General features: G+C 26.5%; 4 protein-coding genes and 1 long non-coding RNA gene across 6 annotated transcripts in view; 1 reads left to right on the forward strand and 4 right to left on the reverse strand.

Moving 5' to 3' along the window:
- Nucleotides 1–1,334, reverse strand: part of LOC145937004 (uncharacterized) — a 338,257-nt gene extending 336,923 nt beyond the window's left edge. The window contains exons 1-3 of the mRNA XM_083039730.1: nt 1,321–1,334; nt 892–933; nt 269–592 (exon numbers count right to left, since the gene is read on the reverse strand). The gene's annotated coding sequence lies outside the window, so the exon portion shown is untranslated. The remainder of the gene's footprint in view (nt 1–268; nt 593–891; nt 934–1,320) is intronic.
- Nucleotides 1,335–1,355: 21 nt separating this feature from the next.
- Nucleotides 1,356–8,078, reverse strand: LOC145937410 (uncharacterized). The gene is made up of 16 exons (XM_083040428.1): nt 8,021–8,078; nt 5,023–5,111; nt 4,799–4,882; nt 4,549–4,636; nt 4,310–4,392; nt 4,060–4,147; nt 3,821–3,903; nt 3,571–3,658; nt 3,329–3,411; nt 3,079–3,166; nt 2,840–2,922; nt 2,590–2,677; nt 2,348–2,430; nt 2,098–2,185; nt 1,856–1,938; nt 1,356–1,408 (listed from the first exon to the last, which is right to left on the reverse strand). The coding sequence occupies exons 3-16, from the start codon at nt 4,833–4,835 to the stop codon at nt 1,356–1,358; spliced, it is 1,116 nt and encodes a 371-aa protein (XP_082896554.1). The 5' UTR covers nt 4,836–4,882; nt 5,023–5,111; nt 8,021–8,078.
- A 6-nt stretch (nt 8,079–8,084) lies between these two features.
- On the reverse strand, nt 8,085–9,592 carry LOC145937005 (uncharacterized). The gene is made up of 4 exons (XR_014425465.1): nt 9,501–9,592; nt 9,060–9,149; nt 8,777–8,860; nt 8,085–8,108 (listed from the first exon to the last, which is right to left on the reverse strand). It is a non-coding gene; the product is annotated as an uncharacterized LOC145937005 (long non-coding RNA).
- A 719-nt stretch (nt 9,593–10,311) lies between these two features.
- LOC145937234 (transcription termination factor 1) lies at nt 10,312–13,227 on the forward strand. Of its 2 annotated transcripts, XM_083040170.1 has the most exons (8): nt 10,315–10,796; nt 11,081–11,362; nt 11,439–11,627; nt 11,780–11,970; nt 12,075–12,244; nt 12,353–12,605; nt 12,720–12,868; nt 12,942–13,227. In XM_083040170.1, the coding sequence occupies exons 1-8, from the start codon at nt 10,794–10,796 to the stop codon at nt 13,094–13,096; spliced, it is 1,392 nt and encodes a 463-aa protein (XP_082896296.1). In that variant the 5' UTR covers nt 10,315–10,793; the 3' UTR covers nt 13,097–13,227. The 2 variants fall into 2 exon arrangements, with proteins under 2 accessions (XP_082896295.1, XP_082896296.1); XM_083040169.1 differs by having other exon boundaries at nt 10,312–11,362.
- An 8-nt stretch (nt 13,228–13,235) lies between these two features.
- Uch-l5 (ubiquitin carboxy-terminal hydrolase L5) lies at nt 13,236–15,315 on the reverse strand. Its single transcript, XM_083040171.1, has 6 exons — nt 15,176–15,315; nt 14,848–14,914; nt 14,363–14,468; nt 14,034–14,221; nt 13,766–13,963; nt 13,236–13,656 (listed from the first exon to the last, which is right to left on the reverse strand). The coding sequence occupies exons 1-6, from the start codon at nt 15,249–15,251 to the stop codon at nt 13,353–13,355; spliced, it is 939 nt and encodes a 312-aa protein (XP_082896297.1). The 5' UTR covers nt 15,252–15,315; the 3' UTR covers nt 13,236–13,352.
- Between the last annotated feature and the right edge of the window lie 369 nt (nt 15,316–15,684).

Genomic DNA, 15,684 nt, shown 5'->3' on the forward strand with positions numbered 1-15,684 from the left:
TCGCGTTTCGTCGATCTCTTTTTCCTCGGTCTCATCGATTTCGCCTCACTTTTTATTGTCTAATCTAACCTAATAGCGTATATGTATTAACAATCTTGTCGTCTTTGCAATAATCATAATAGTCATTTCGGAATATATTTCGAACGATATTCGCAATTTCGCGTATGAAGATTGATCGTTCTTTATTCCCCATGTTTATCATGGAATATAACGACCGTGATTAAAATTATGGTATATATTACATAATAAAATTAATAATTCGACTCACATTTCGACTATTCTTCTTCTCCGAATTCCTCGCCGGCATCATTCTTTCTGCAGAAAACCAACCTCTGCGTCGAGGAAGAACCTCCTCGTAGAAACTTTAAACACTTTGCACTCGCGTTACCTTTTTTCATTCGCGACGTGCGGCGACGCCCGGATTTTAACTATTACAATTTTCGACGCGTTTCGGTAAAACGCGAGAAACGCGAGAGCTTATTCGCGCGCGACCGATGCTCTATTTTCGCGTCGCCGCTTTTTTCAAGACCCACTTATCGGAGGGCCTTATCGAACGACGATGGCGACTTCCTCTGCGAACTTCAGCCCATCTCTTTAAAAAATTCTAGACTCTAGCACATTAAGAGATTAAGACTCGATTTCAAAGCTTACTTTCGATCTAAGTTTTAATGAAATTATTTTCATATATTTTTTGTATTATGAAATTATTGAAATTAAAATTATTATAATATCTATTATGAAATTATTTTAATATATTATATAAATTTCTATAGAGATATTCTCTTAATTTTAATTTATGTTATCGCGATGAGTGCCACACAAAAATCTACATTCAAAATAGATAGCAATGATTTCAAAGATACCAATTTAGTACCTTAATATTTTACTCACTGATATAGCTGATTTAGGATCGGCCACATCTAGCATTTGAAACTGCAAAAGAAATAATATCGTCGATTAGATTTAATAAGTTAAACAAATATGTTTAACAATTATATATATATATTTTCTTTAGCAATAAAACATTATTTTTTAAATTTACATAAATAGTTTAGAAATTAATGTATGTAATATTACAAAAAGTTAATTATAATTAAATACATATAATAAGATTTTGAATTAAAATAATCTCTATAAGTTTATTCTCTTGTGATGTAATTTTATTTATTAAAATAAAAAAAATGTAATATATATAAACTTATATTCATTACAATAAAGTAAATCAAATTTATATTATAATTATTTAATTATTATGAGAGATTCTTTAAAATTATTATATTTTAACAATGAAATATTACAATAAACATAAAATCTCTTTACCTTCGAGGAGTTCCTGCTGGCCCCAACCGAATCCTTCAGTGTTGCAGCGTCAAATTCTTCAGAAATATATGTATAACCACATCCGCATCTAAAACAACAAATAATCATATCGATTACAATTATGGCATGTTCATTATAAGTTAAATTAAAAATAATTATTTAATTATTCTGAGAAGATTCTTTGAAATTAAATACATATTATAACGATTTAATTATTCTAAATAGATTCTATAAAACTATTAAATTTTAACAAAATATTACTTAAATCGTAAGATATCTTTACCTTCGAAAAGATCTTGCTTGGCCCAAACCGAAACCTTCGGTGTTGAACGTCAAATTCCTCAGAAATATATATGTATAACCACATCCGCATCTGTAACAAAAAATAAACATATCGATTAAAATTATAGCATGTTCATTGTAATAAATTTAATTTAATTTATATTAAAATAATGATTTAATTATTCTAAAGAAATTCTAGAAAACTATTAAATTTTAACATTGAAATATTACTTAAAACCTAAGATATCTTTACCTTCAAAACGATCTTGCTTGGACCAAACCGAATCCTTCGGTGTTGCAATGCCAAATTCGTCAGAAACATAATCACATCCGCATCTGAAACAACAAATAATCATATCGATTACAATTATAGCATCTTCATTATAATAAATTAAATTAAATATATATTATAATGATTTAATTATTCTAAAGAGATTCTATAAAACTATTAAATTTTAACATTGAAATATTACTTAAAATGTAAGATATCTTTACCTTCGAAAAGATCTTGCTTGGCCCAAACCGAATCCTTCGGTGTTGAACGTCAAATTCCTCAGAAATATATGTATAACCACATCCGCATCTGTAACAAAAAATAAACATATCGATTAAAATTATAGCATGTTCATTGTAATAAATTTAATTTAATTTATATTAAAATAATGATTTAATTATTCTAAAGAAATTCTAGAAAACTATTAAATTTTAACATTGAAATATTACTTAAAACCTAAGATATCTTTACCTTCAAAACGATCTTGCTTGGACCAAACCGAATCCTTCGGTGTTGCAATGCCAAATTCGTCAGAAACATAATCACATCCGCATCTGAAACAACAAATAATCATATCGATTACAATTATAGCATCTTCATTATAATAAATTAAATTTAATATATATTATAATGATTTAATTATTCTAAAGAGATTCTATAAAACTATTAAATTTTAACATTGAAATATTACTTAAAACGTAAGATATCTTTACCTTCGAAAAGATCTTGCTTGGCCCAAACCGAATCCTTCGGTGTTGAACGTCAAATTCCTCAGAAATATATGTATAACCACATCCGCATCTGTAACAAAAAATAAACATATCGATTAAAATTATAGCATGTTCATTGTAATAAATTTAATTTAATTTATATTAAAATAATGATTTAATTATTCTAAAGAAATTCTAGAAAACTATTAAATTTTAACATTGAAATATTACTTAAAACCTAAGATATCTTTACCTTCAAAACGATCTTGCTTGGACCAAACCGAATCCTTCGGTGTTGCAATGCCAAATTCGTCAGAAACATAATCACATCCGCATCTGAAACAAATAATCATATCGATTACAATTATAGCATCTTCATTATAATAAATTAAATTTAATATATATTATAATGATTTAATTATTCTAAAGAGATTCTATAAAACTATTAAATTTTAACATTGAAATATTACTTAAAACGTAAGATATCTTTACCTTCGAAAAGATCTTGCTTGGCCCAAACCGAATCCTTCGGTGTTGAACATCAAATTCCTCAGAAATATATGTATAACCACATCCGCATCTGTAACAAAAAATAAACATATCGATTAAAATTATAGCATGTTCATTGTAATAAATTTAATTTAATTTATATTAAAATAATGATTTAATTATTCTAAAGAAATTGTAGAAAACTATTAAATTTTAACATTGAAATATTACTTAAAACCTAAGATATCTTTACCTTCAAAACGATCTTGCTTGGACCAAACCGAATCCTTCGGTGTTGCAATGCCAAATTCGTCAGAAACATAATCACATCCGCATCTGAAACAACAAATAATCATATCGATTACAATTATAGCATCTTCATTATAATAAATTAAATTTAATATATATTATAATGATTTAATTATTCTAAAGAGATTCTATAAAACTATTAAATTTTAACATTGAAATATTACTTAAAACGTAAGATATCTTTACCTTCGAAAAGATCTTGCTTGGCCCAAACCGAATCCTTCGGTGTTGAACGTCAAATTCCTCAGAAATATATGTATAACCACATCCGCATCTGTAACAAAAAATAAACATATCGATTAAAATTATAGCATGTTCATTGTAATAAATTTAATTTAATTTATATTAAAATAATGATTTAATTATTCTAAAGAAATTCTAGAAAACTATTAAATTTTAACATTGAAATATTACTTAAAACCTAAGATATCTTTACCTTCAAAACGATCTTGCTTGGACCAAACCGAATCCTTCGGTGTTGCAATGCCAAATTCGTCAGAAACATAATCACATCCGCATCTGAAACAAATAATCATATCGATTACAATTATAGCATCTTCATTATAATAAATTAAATTTAATATATATTATAATGATTTAATTATTCTAAAGAGATTCTATAAAACTATTAAATTTTAACATTGAAATATTACTTAAAACGTAAGATATCTTTACCTTCGAAAAGATCTTGCTTGGCCCAAACCGAATCCTTCGGTGTTGAACATCAAATTCCTCAGAAATATATGTATAACCACATCCGCATCTGTAACAAAAAATAAACATATCGATTAAAATTATAGCATGTTCATTGTAATAAATTTAATTTAATTTATATTAAAATAATGATTTAATTATTCTAAAGAAATTGTAGAAAACTATTAAATTTTAACATTGAAATATTACTTAAAACCTAAGATATCTTTACCTTCAAAACGATCTTGCTTGGACCAAACCGAATCCTTCGGTGTTGCAATGCCAAATTCGTCAGAAACATAATCACATCCGCATCTGAAACAAATAATCATATCGATTACAATTATAGCATCTTCATTATAATAAATTAAATTTAATATATATTATAATGATTTAATTATTCTAAAGAGATTCTATAAAACTATTAAATTTTAACATTGAAATATTACTTAAAACGTAAGATATCTTTACCTTCGAAAAGATCTTGCTTGACCCAAACCGAATCCTTCGGTGTTGAACGTCAAATTCCTCAGAAATATATGTATAACCACATCCGCATCTGTAACAAAAAATAAACATATCGATTAAAATTATAGCAGGTTCATTGTAATAAATTAAATTAAATTTATATTAAAATAATGATTTAATTATTCTAAAGAAATTCTAAAACACTATTAAATTTTAACATTAAAATATTACAATAAAAATAAAATCTCTTTACCTTCGAACCAATCTTGCTTGGGCCAAACCGAATCCATCGATGTTGAACGTCAAATTCGTAAGAAATATATAACCAGATCTGCATCTGAAACAACAAATAAACATATCGATTAAAATTATAGCATGTTAATTATAATAAATTAAATTATAATTATTCTAAAAAGATTCTTTAAAATTATTCAATTTTAAAATTGAAATATTACAATAAATATACAATCTCTTTACCTTCGAGGCAATCCTGCTTAGCCCAAACCGAACCCTTCAATGTTGCAACGTCAAATTCTTCAGAAATATATGTATAACCACATCCGCATCTAAAACAGCAAATAATCATGCAGATTAAAATTATGATATATTCATTATAATAAATTTAATTAAATTTATATTATAATTATTTTATTCTGTGGAGATTTTTTAAAATTATTAAATTTCAGCCGTGAAAGATTAAAATATACATAAAATTATGGTATATTCATTATAATAAATTAAATTAAATTTATATTATAATTATAATATAAATTTATATTATAATATTATAATAATTTTTCTCTCTCTCTCCGAGATTTTTTAAAATTATTATATTTCAACCATGAAATATTAATATGAACAAAATCTCGAGGTGAAAGAGGTTGCGCAGTATGTGTTAAATTTCAACCGTAAAAAATTGAAGTGAACACAAAATCGAGTCGGAGCTGTGACGTCACACAAATCACGCGATTTTTCGAAGGAATAACGAACGTTTGAACGAGATTCATGGCCGACAAGATCAATCTCGCGCGTGCGTACTACACGCGGGGCAATCGGATTTACTCCGAGGAGATTCTTTGAAATTATTATACTTCAACCATGAAATATTATTGAAATAAGCATAAAATCTCTTTACCTTCGAGCCGATCCTGCTTGGCTCGAACCGAATCCTGCGGTGCTTCAACGCCAAATTCGAGAGATGACCAAAACCCAATACCATATCTGCATCTGAAACTACAAATGATCATATCTATTAAAATAATGAACAATGTATAGACGTATAGACATGTTACGTTGTTAATGATATATAATTACGTAAAGATACTAATTAATACTTACTCTCACCTTCACGGTACTGCGACGAGCGCGTGAACGTTGTTCATGAACAAGTGCGAAGAAGTGCGAAGAAGTGCAGATGATGTGTTCGAAAATATATCACCTAGGCTGAAGAGTTCGATTGACCAATCAGAACAAAGAGATTTTCGGTCTCCAATTGGTCGATCATATTCAGCACTTTGGTGAATATATTTTCGAACACAACCCTAAAATTTTTTTCGACCTAATATGACACCAATTATGAATCGCTTAATTTATCCATTTGTAAATAAATTACTTTATCGAATTTGCGTTGTGTGTATGTCGGATATTTGTACTGTATTTAAATTAATTGAAATATTTTATTTCAAACGAGAGTATTTTCTAATAAAAAGGAAATAAAAGAATATTATTTAAATTATAGTAAAATTATTTAATGGAATATATTTTTTTTCGTATTAGCGTTTCCCGTACTTTAAATTTATCGCTTTAAATATATATATCGAACAATATCGTTTTAATCATTATCAGCACCAGTTAATATTATTATTCAATTTTATTAATGTATTTAACTTGTCTCATATATATATATATATATATATATATATATATATATATATATGTATATATACTTGCCTGTAGCTTGAATAATTCTTGAAGAAATGTTAGAAAACTGAAATGATCTTTTTCAGACGTCTGATTTTCGAGGAGGCAGGAACGGCTATGTGCAACAAGTTTCGAATTCAAATTTACCAACATCGCAAAATGAATTGTTTATAAGTATGGAAAATTTATTTTGGGACATTGGTGACTCTGAATTCGAAACTTGGCATTTTCGCACGTCGTTGTTTCTATACTTCCTCAAAAATCAGATGTTTGAAAAAAAAAACTCATTTCAGTTTTTTAATCTTTCTTCTTATTAAAGTTACAGAAAAGTATATATATATGATTGAGACAAGTTGAATATTATTTATTAATATGAAGTTAAATAAAAATGAATTATCCAAACCCTATATTTAAAGATATATAAAATAATATATAATCTTGTAATCACACATATCAATGTAAAAACGAATATAAGATTAAAGATAAAAGTATAATAGACATCGAATATAGCAATGAACGTAAATAAATGTGGACATGAAATAATGAAATATCCCTGTCATAATATGTCAAACCAATTAAAATTACATGATATCAAGCCAACAAAAAATGTACATAATAGTCCTAATAAGACAGATAACCAAAATTATAATAATTATTTAATTATTTTGAACAGATTCTTTAAAATTATAAAATTTTAACCATAAAATATTAAAAGATAAAATCTCCTTACCTTTGAGCCGATCCTGCTTGGCCCAAACCGAATCCTTCGGTATTGCAATGCCAAACTCATCAGAAACACAATTACATCTGCATCTGAAACAACAAATAAACATATCGATTAAAATTATGGCGATATACAATATACAATATTGTAATATTTCAATTTTAAAATTAAATAATTTTAAAGAATTTCGTAGAATAATTAAAATTTGATTTATTATAATGAACATGCCATAATTGTAATCGATATGATTATTTGTTGTTTCAGGTGCAGATGTGATTATGTTCCTGAATGTGGCATTGCAACACCGAAGGATTGAAATATTACAAATATACAATCTCTTTACCTTCGAGGCAATCCTGCTTGGCCCAAAGTGAATCCTTCGGTGTTGCAACGTCAAATTCGTAAGAAATATAGATATAACCACATCTGTATCTGAAACAACAAATAAACATATTGATTAAAATTATAGCATGTTTATTGTAATAAATTAAATTAAATATATATTATAATGATTTAATTATTCTAAAGAGATTCTATAAAACTATTAAATTTTAACATTGAAATATTACTTAAAACAAGATATCTTTACCTTCGAAACGATAATGCTTGGCCCAAACCGAATCCTTCAGTGTTGCAATGCCATATTCGTCAGGAACATAATCACATCTGCATCTGAAACAACAAATAAACATATTGATTGAAATTATAGCATGTTCATTATAATAAAGTAAATTAAATACATATTATAATGATTTAATTATTCTAAAGAGATTCTATAAAACTATTAAATTTTAATATTAAAATATTACTTAACACGTAAGATATCTTTACCTTCGAAAAGATCTTGCTTGGCCCAAACCGAATCCTTCGGTGTTGAACGTCAAATTCCTCAGAAATATATGTATAACCACATCCGCATCTGTAACAAAAAATAAACATATCGATTAAAATTATAGCAGGTTCATTGTAATAAATTAAATTAAATATATATTATAATGATTTAATTATTCTAAAGAGATTCTATAAAACTATTAAATTTTAACATTGAAATATTACTTAAAACATAAGATATCTTTACCTTCGAAACGATAATGCTTGGCCCAAACCGAATCCTTCAGTGTTGCAATGCCATATTCATCAGGAACATAATCACATCTGCATCTGAAACAACAAATAAACATATTGATTGAAATTATAGCATGTTCATTATAATAAAGTAAATTAAATACATATTATAATGATTTAATTATTCTAAAGAGATTCTATAAAACTATTAAATTTTAATATTAAAATATTACTTAACACGTAAGATATCTTTACCTTCGAAAAGATCTTGCTTGGCCCAAACCGAAACCTTCGGTGTTGAACGTCAAATTCCTCAGAAATATATATGTATACGCATCCGCATCCACATACCACATCCGCATCTGTAACAAAAAATAAACATATCGATTAAAATTATAGCAGGTTCATTGTAATAACTTAAATTAAATATATATTATAATGATTTAATTATTCTAAAGAAATTCTATAAAACTATTAAATTTTAACATTGAAATATTAAAAATAAAAATAAAATCTCTTTACCTTCGAAGCAATCTTGCTTGGGCCAAACTGAATAAATCGATGTTGAACGTCAAATTCGTAAGAAATATATAACCAGATCTGCATCTGAAACAACAAATAATCATTTATATTAAAATTATGATACATTCATTATAATAAATTAAATTAAATTTATATTATAATAATTATAATATAAATTTATAACATTATAATATTATAATAATTGTTCTCTCTCTCTCTGAGGAGATTTTTTAAAATTATTATATTTCAATCATGAAATATTAATATAAACAAAATATCTTACTGTCGAGGCGATCCTGCTTGGGCCGAACTGAATTTTGAATCCTTCGGTGCTGCAACACCAAATTCGTGAGAAATATAATCACATCTGCATCTGAAACAACAAAATAATCATATCGATTAAAACGATAGTATATTCATTATAATAAATTAAATCAAATTTATAATAATTATTTAATTATTCTGAGGAGATTCATTAAAATTATTAAATTTCAACCGTAAAAAATTGAAGTGAACACAAAATCGAGTCGGAGCTGTGACGTCACACAAATCACGCGATTTTTCGAAGGAAGAACGAACGTTTGAACGAGATTCATGGCCGACGAGATCAATCTCGCGCGTGCGTACTACACGCGGGGCAATCGGATTTACTCCGAGGAGATTCTTTGAAATTATTATACTTCAACCATGAAATATTATTGAAATAAGCATAAAATCTCTTTACCTTCGAGCCGATCCTGCTTGGCTCGAACCGAATCCTGCGGTGCTTCAACGCCAAATTCGAGAGATGACCAAAACCCAATACCATATCTGCATCTGAAACTACAAATGATCATATCGATTAAAATAATGAACAATGTATAGACGTATAGACATGTTACATTGTTAATGATATATAATTACGTAAAGATACTAATTAATACTTACTCTCACCCTCACGGTACTGCGACGAGCGCGTGAACGTTGATCATGAACAAGTGCGAAGAAGTGCGAAGAAGTGCAGATGGTGTGTTCGAAAATATATCACCTAAGGTGAAGCGCTCTATTGACCAATCAGAACAAAGAGATTCTCGATCTCCGATTGGTGGATCATATTCTGCACTTTGGTGAATATATTTTCGAACGCAACTCTAAAATTTCTGTGACGTAATATGACGTCATTTATGAATCGCTTAATTTATCCATCCGTGAATAAATTACTTTATTTATCGAATTGGCGTTGCATTTATGTAGGATATTTGTACTGTTAATAATTAATTGGGATATTTTATTTGAAACGAGAGTATTTCCTAATAAAAAGGAAATGAAAGAATATTATTTAAAATATAGAAAAATTATTTATTGGAATTTTTTTTTTTATTTTTTTTAATTAGTGTTTTACGTACTTCAAATTTATCGCTTTAAATATATATATCGAACATTATCGTTTTAATCATTATCAGCACCATTTAATATTTTTATTCACAATTTTATTAATGTATTTATAAGTATGGAGAATTTATTTTGTGACGTTGGTGACTCTGAATTCGGAACTTGGCATTTTCATCGCACGTGGTTGTTTTTTGTTGTTTTTACTTCCTCAAAAATCAGATCTTTGAAAAAAGAAAAGCTTATTTCAGTTTTTTAATCTTTCTTTTTATTGAAGTTACAGGAAAGTATATATATGATTGAGACAAGTTAAATAATATCATATATTAATATGAAGTTAAATAAAAATGTATTATTGAAACACTATATTTAAAGATATATAAAATCATATATAATCTTTTAATCACACATGTCAATCTAAAAACGAATATAAGATTAAAGATAAAAGTATAATAGACATCGAATGTAGCAATGAACATAAATAACTATGAAAATGAAATAATTAAAAATCACTGTAATAATGTGTCAAACCAATTAAAATTACATGAAATTACGTCAACAAAAAATGTACATAATAGTCCTAACAAGGCAGTTAACCAAAGTTCTTGCAATACAAATTATAAAGATGAGAATATGAATAGTCCTCAAAATGGTAAGAATATATTTTTATTAGAAAATATATTCGAGAGTCCGATGTTTAAGGAACAGGAAAAGTCCTTACAATCTGCAAAAGCAATTCAAATAAGTTCACAAAGAAAAAAGACAATTAGCACTAGTAGTGATTACGATACGTTTAAATCAGAATTAAACAATATGGAAAATTTTAACGAATTTGAAGTAACTGATTTATTACATGATTTAAATTCTGTAGTACATTTTGAGGATACTAAGGTATCAGACATTTTGTCTTTAATGGATACTAATATTGTACTACAGGAAACTGATGATAGTCTAATAGATGTAAATAAAGATCCAGCCACAGATCCTCTTTTTATTAGCGATTGTGAAGAAAGAGACGCTGACACAACACTTGTGAATTCAAAATCACAATCTTTAGTACAACAAGAAAAATCCATTTATCTAGACAACAAAGAAATTAGTAATGTTAATAATGCTTTTAAAAAATCAGAACATAAGTTGAGTACAGAAGAGAAACGTATTTTAAAAGAATTGAAAAATATGAAAGAAGGGGAAGATTTGCCATTACCTCTCATAAAGGTGATTGATATATTTTGAGTGTTATATATTTATTTATTATGTTTTAACTAAAATTTTAATTCTTTTATACATACAGAAATTGTGTTCGTTATGTATAAAACTGATACATAAAGTACCTCCGCAACATAAAATAGAAAGTACTGGATCTCATGCACCAACAAGGCGAGAGAAAAAATCATTTGAGAAATATGGACCACTTCGAAAAGGTTTATATACACCTGTGGAAGATAAAATTATTACAAAAAACTGGGAAACATTTTGCCAGGTATATACAATATATAGTTATCTGCTTTACTTTAGATGTATCGTATATACCATGTAATAAATTTTATCATTATATTAACATGTAACATATTACAACATTATGTTATATTATATAATGTTTATATTTATACTGTATAATATGTGTATTTTTAGCTTCATGATTGGGACACAAACATGGTTACACCATTTCTTAAATGGAGACATAATGAAAAATATTATATAGATGATGTGAGAGAAAGACAGAAATTTGTACAATTTTTAGCAAATGGATTACCTTGGCGGACTTTATACAGTGTTTATTCTAGATTTAAAGTATTATATTGTAAAAAAATTACTTATGCTAGGTATGTATAAAAAAATGATAATATGATAATATATAAATAAATGATAACATTTTTAATTAAACTTGGATTCTTACATACATTCTATAATAATGTTTATGTTTCAGGTATACTTCAAAAGAAGATAAAAAAATTTTAATGTATATACGGAATGAACAACTTAATAAGCGTAACGCTAAATATATTGAATTAGCAAAGTTACTAAAGCGAACAAGACGATCAATTATTAAACGATATCATTATCTCAAGAAAATTGAAACTAATTCAGATATGGGACGTATGTATTTTAAAATATATCACTGAATATTATATTTATATAATTTCCTTTTTTTTCCCCTAAATGTTTGCATCTATATATTATTAAATTTATTTTATTTAATTACAGCATTATCAAACATTGAATGGACATTGCCATTGATAAGAAAGTTTATAAAAACTTTACTTAATGTAACATTAAGTGAGGATATAAGAGAATTAAAAGATGCTAAAATTCCAAAGCCAGTGTGGCAGAAAATGGAAAAGAAACTAAATATTCATGAAAACATTTTGAAATTATTTTGGCAACATCAATTGCATCTGCAATTATTCAGTCCAAATCCTATCTACTTAAATGATATTAAAATACAGCTAATTGAATAGTTAGTATCATTAAATTGATTGCATATCTATTATAAGAAGTATACAAATCGATTTCAACATATAACAACATTATTAGATTGCTATATATAAGTGTGTACAATTCGCTGTTGCAGTATTTATGAAAAAGGAATATCAAATACTCGTCAAATTATATGGCCCAATGTCGCAAAACATTTGGATGGAACAACTGCAGTATTTCTTTGTAAAGTTTTTTTTTATCTAGTTCAAGAATGTAATATGAACGATGTGGAAAATTTTGCTGGTAATTAAATAATATTTAAAGTATATTTCTAAAAATTATATATGAAGTCATATGAAAACTTTTGCATTTGCAGATATTGTGGAATACCTATATCATACTAAAATCCCCGAAATTAAAGTGGCCTCAACAGATAAGTTTCTACCTAGAATAGTATATGAAAATAGAAAGATTTATTTATTAAATGCAGAAGAAAGTAATAATACGATTACGACTGATACTAATAATTAGAAAGTCGATTTTAATACTAATAATTCTAATATCCGACAGTGTATTATCTTAATACTTCTCAAATATATTGTACGATAAAAATGTAAAACTTATTTTGAATATTTTAAATTGTTGGACATGGAAAATAAAGATAGAAAGGTAATCATTATGCAATTAACTGTTTATTTAAAAAAAAAAAGATTGTTACAGTGAATTATTTTCCTTTGCAATAATAAAATTAATTTTTAAAGTTTAATTTTTTTCTTTAAATATAAGTTCACACCTTATTTTTCTTTGACTCCTTTTCGAGTGCTTTGTCCTTTGCCTTTTGATACAGAGGCACAAGCTTACCTTCTTTAGCAAGAATCTTCAAGAGTTCCATAATTAGTGGTAAATAATTATGTTTCCTTCTAATATTCTCTATTTGGTATCTTTTCGACTTTCTTATTTCTTCCTCAATTAGTGCTTGCAAACGTTCTAGTTCTGCAGGATCGCAGACATTGACTTTTTGTCTTTCGTATAAAGTTTTTCTATCCGTTACTATAGCCATCAGATTAAAATGAATTTCGCCCTCATTATATCTGTATTCATAAAAACATTTGTACATTTATAATATACAGTTGATAAGCAATTTACATGTGTCCATTTGTATATACAAAGTTATTGAGGTAGCTATATTTTATGATTTACTTGTTTATCCGCTTTTGAATTATAGGCTTTGCAGCTTGTACCCATTGGTCTCCCATTGGACATGGACATAAATCAATCGGACCTTCTTTTAATCCATCCAATTCATACAAATGACCATCAATTGGAACGTAACTCACAAAATGAAACACATCGTCATCTTTAGATGCTTGCTTTGAGTCATATTCGAATAAGGTTTGTCTAAAATTTTTTTACAATACAGAACCCTGATATTAATAATTGTTAAACAATTAGTAAAAAGAATACATACCTGGAAAAGGAATTATGCACTTCTCTTATAACATCAGAATTACTGAGGGCAAGTCCACGCATATTTGCATCAAAGCTTTGACAGAAATTTTTAAATTCCTCTAAATTTGGTCCTAAAGATACGTCTGGGTGTTTACAATTTAATAAAACACTCAATATAGCTTGTGTTGCACAGGCATTGTTTATTACCTAAATAAATATCATTATTTTAAAAATAAGATGTATAAAAATTTAGTTTCTATTGTGAGAGAATAAATACATATAAACCAATAAAATTATCTCATATAAAGGTCCAATCAAATAATTGTAAAATAATGATTGCATACATACTTGTTTTGCAAAAAATATTTTGTCCAATCTATGATCACGTACAATATTTCCTGATAATTCATCATCTTGCACCCATTTGAATAAAAATATTAAGCCATGTATGGGCCTATCAGAAATTATTTATAACATTTAATACAGTATAAAAATATAGTATAAATAATTAAAATAATATAAAGGAATAAGTGTGTGTGTATAAAAGAAATGGTATTATATAAAAGTAATCCAAGATACAAAGATAACAAGTGTTAATTTCTTTAAAATTATTAATATGTTGCTGTTTTTATTTATTAAACATTTTTTATATTTTGTGCACTTAAAATAAATACTTTAGCACAAAGAAAAATAAAGTATAAATAAGAATAAAAGTTATGAGAAAAGTATAGTTAGTATATATTAATATAGAGTTATATTAAAAATGTTTAATCTTTTATGCATGTGACTATCTTTTAACATAGTAATATTTATATTATGCAAAATAAATTTACTTCAAATCCTCAAAAATTTGATCGTCATCCAAACTCCATAATTCTTCCACTTGTGCTCCTTTGACACCTGAAAAAGATTTTATATATAATTTTATATATATATCCACTTATGTTAATGTGAATAAATTTTACAATTTATTTATGAAATAAAAAGAAATTCCGAGATTTATCGGAAAAAAGTATCATAATTATTCTCTATTCACGAGTGTATAACCTCAAAAAGCGCAGTTTGTAATTATGCTATCATAAAAATAATATATAGAGATTTTACTATAGATTAGATGAATTTTATTAGAATATAATCTGAAATAATTGAATATGTACTTACCAAATTCTTTAATCAATTCTGTAAAAACACCAGGATCACTCTCAATGAGACACCAATTTCCTGCAGAGTCCGCCATATTTTATAAACTGTCACACACACATTTATACGAAATGTCGTATGTACAAAAAATTTTAATCAATCGCTGCGCCATTCGATATGTACATATATATATATATTACAAATTATAGAATGCGTTCAATTTGATACTGTGAAAGTTTTGAATCGTTTGATTGATTATCGTTCAAAACGAAAAGGGAAAAAATATGCTGATTAATCAATCAAATGCTAATTATAATGATTATTAATATATTTTTAATGTGAACTATTAAATGAAAAATTTCATCGATAAAAATTCAAATATAACGAGATATATAAAATCAGAGAATTTATTAGAAAAAAATAGAATAAGATTAAGAAATCCATACATCAGTATTGGAAGAAATAGAATAAAATAAAATAAGAAAAAAAAACACGATTTATTTTTTACATTTTTAAAATTTCTAAATTAC

Source organism: Prenolepis imparis, unplaced genomic scaffold (genome assembly GCF_030444845.1).
Source record: "Prenolepis imparis isolate NDT839.2.m4 unplaced genomic scaffold, iyPreImpa1.0 SCAF_6, whole genome shotgun sequence".
Classification (NCBI taxonomy): domain Eukaryota; kingdom Metazoa; phylum Arthropoda; class Insecta; order Hymenoptera; family Formicidae; genus Prenolepis; species Prenolepis imparis.

Bases quoted from the DNA above. Each gene is read 5' to 3' on its own strand.
- LOC145937410 (XM_083040428.1), bottom strand. From the start codon at position 4,835: ATGGATTCGGTTTGGCCCAAGCAAGATTGGTTCGAAG. The intron at 4,393-4,548 runs GTAAAGATATCT...TATTTGTTTCAG, and splicing joins CAAGCAAGATCTTTTCGAAG to ATGCGGATGTGATTATGTTT. The intron at 3,659-3,820 runs GTAAAGATATCT...TTTTTGTTACAG, and splicing joins CAAGCAAGATCGTTTTGAAG to ATGCGGATGTGGTTATACAT.
- LOC145937234 (XM_083040169.1), top strand. From the start codon at position 10,616: ATGAACATAAATAACTATGAAAATGAAATAATTAAAAATCACTGTAAT. The intron at 11,363-11,438 runs GTGATTGATATA...TTATACATACAG, and splicing joins TGCCATTACCTCTCATAAAG to AAATTGTGTTCGTTATGTAT. The intron at 12,869-12,941 runs GTAATTAAATAA...TTGCATTTGCAG, and splicing joins CGATGTGGAAAATTTTGCTG to ATATTGTGGAATACCTATAT.
- Uch-l5 (XM_083040171.1), bottom strand. From the start codon at position 15,251: ATGGCGGACTCTGCAGGAAATTGGTGTCTCATTGAGAGTGATCCTGGT. The intron at 14,469-14,847 runs GTAAATTTATTT...AATTTCTGATAG, and splicing joins CAAATTTTTGAGGATTTGAA to GCCCATACATGGCTTAATAT. The intron at 13,964-14,033 runs GTATGTATTCTT...AAAAAATTTTAG, and splicing joins GTGCATAATTCCTTTTCCAG to ACAAACCTTATTCGAATATG.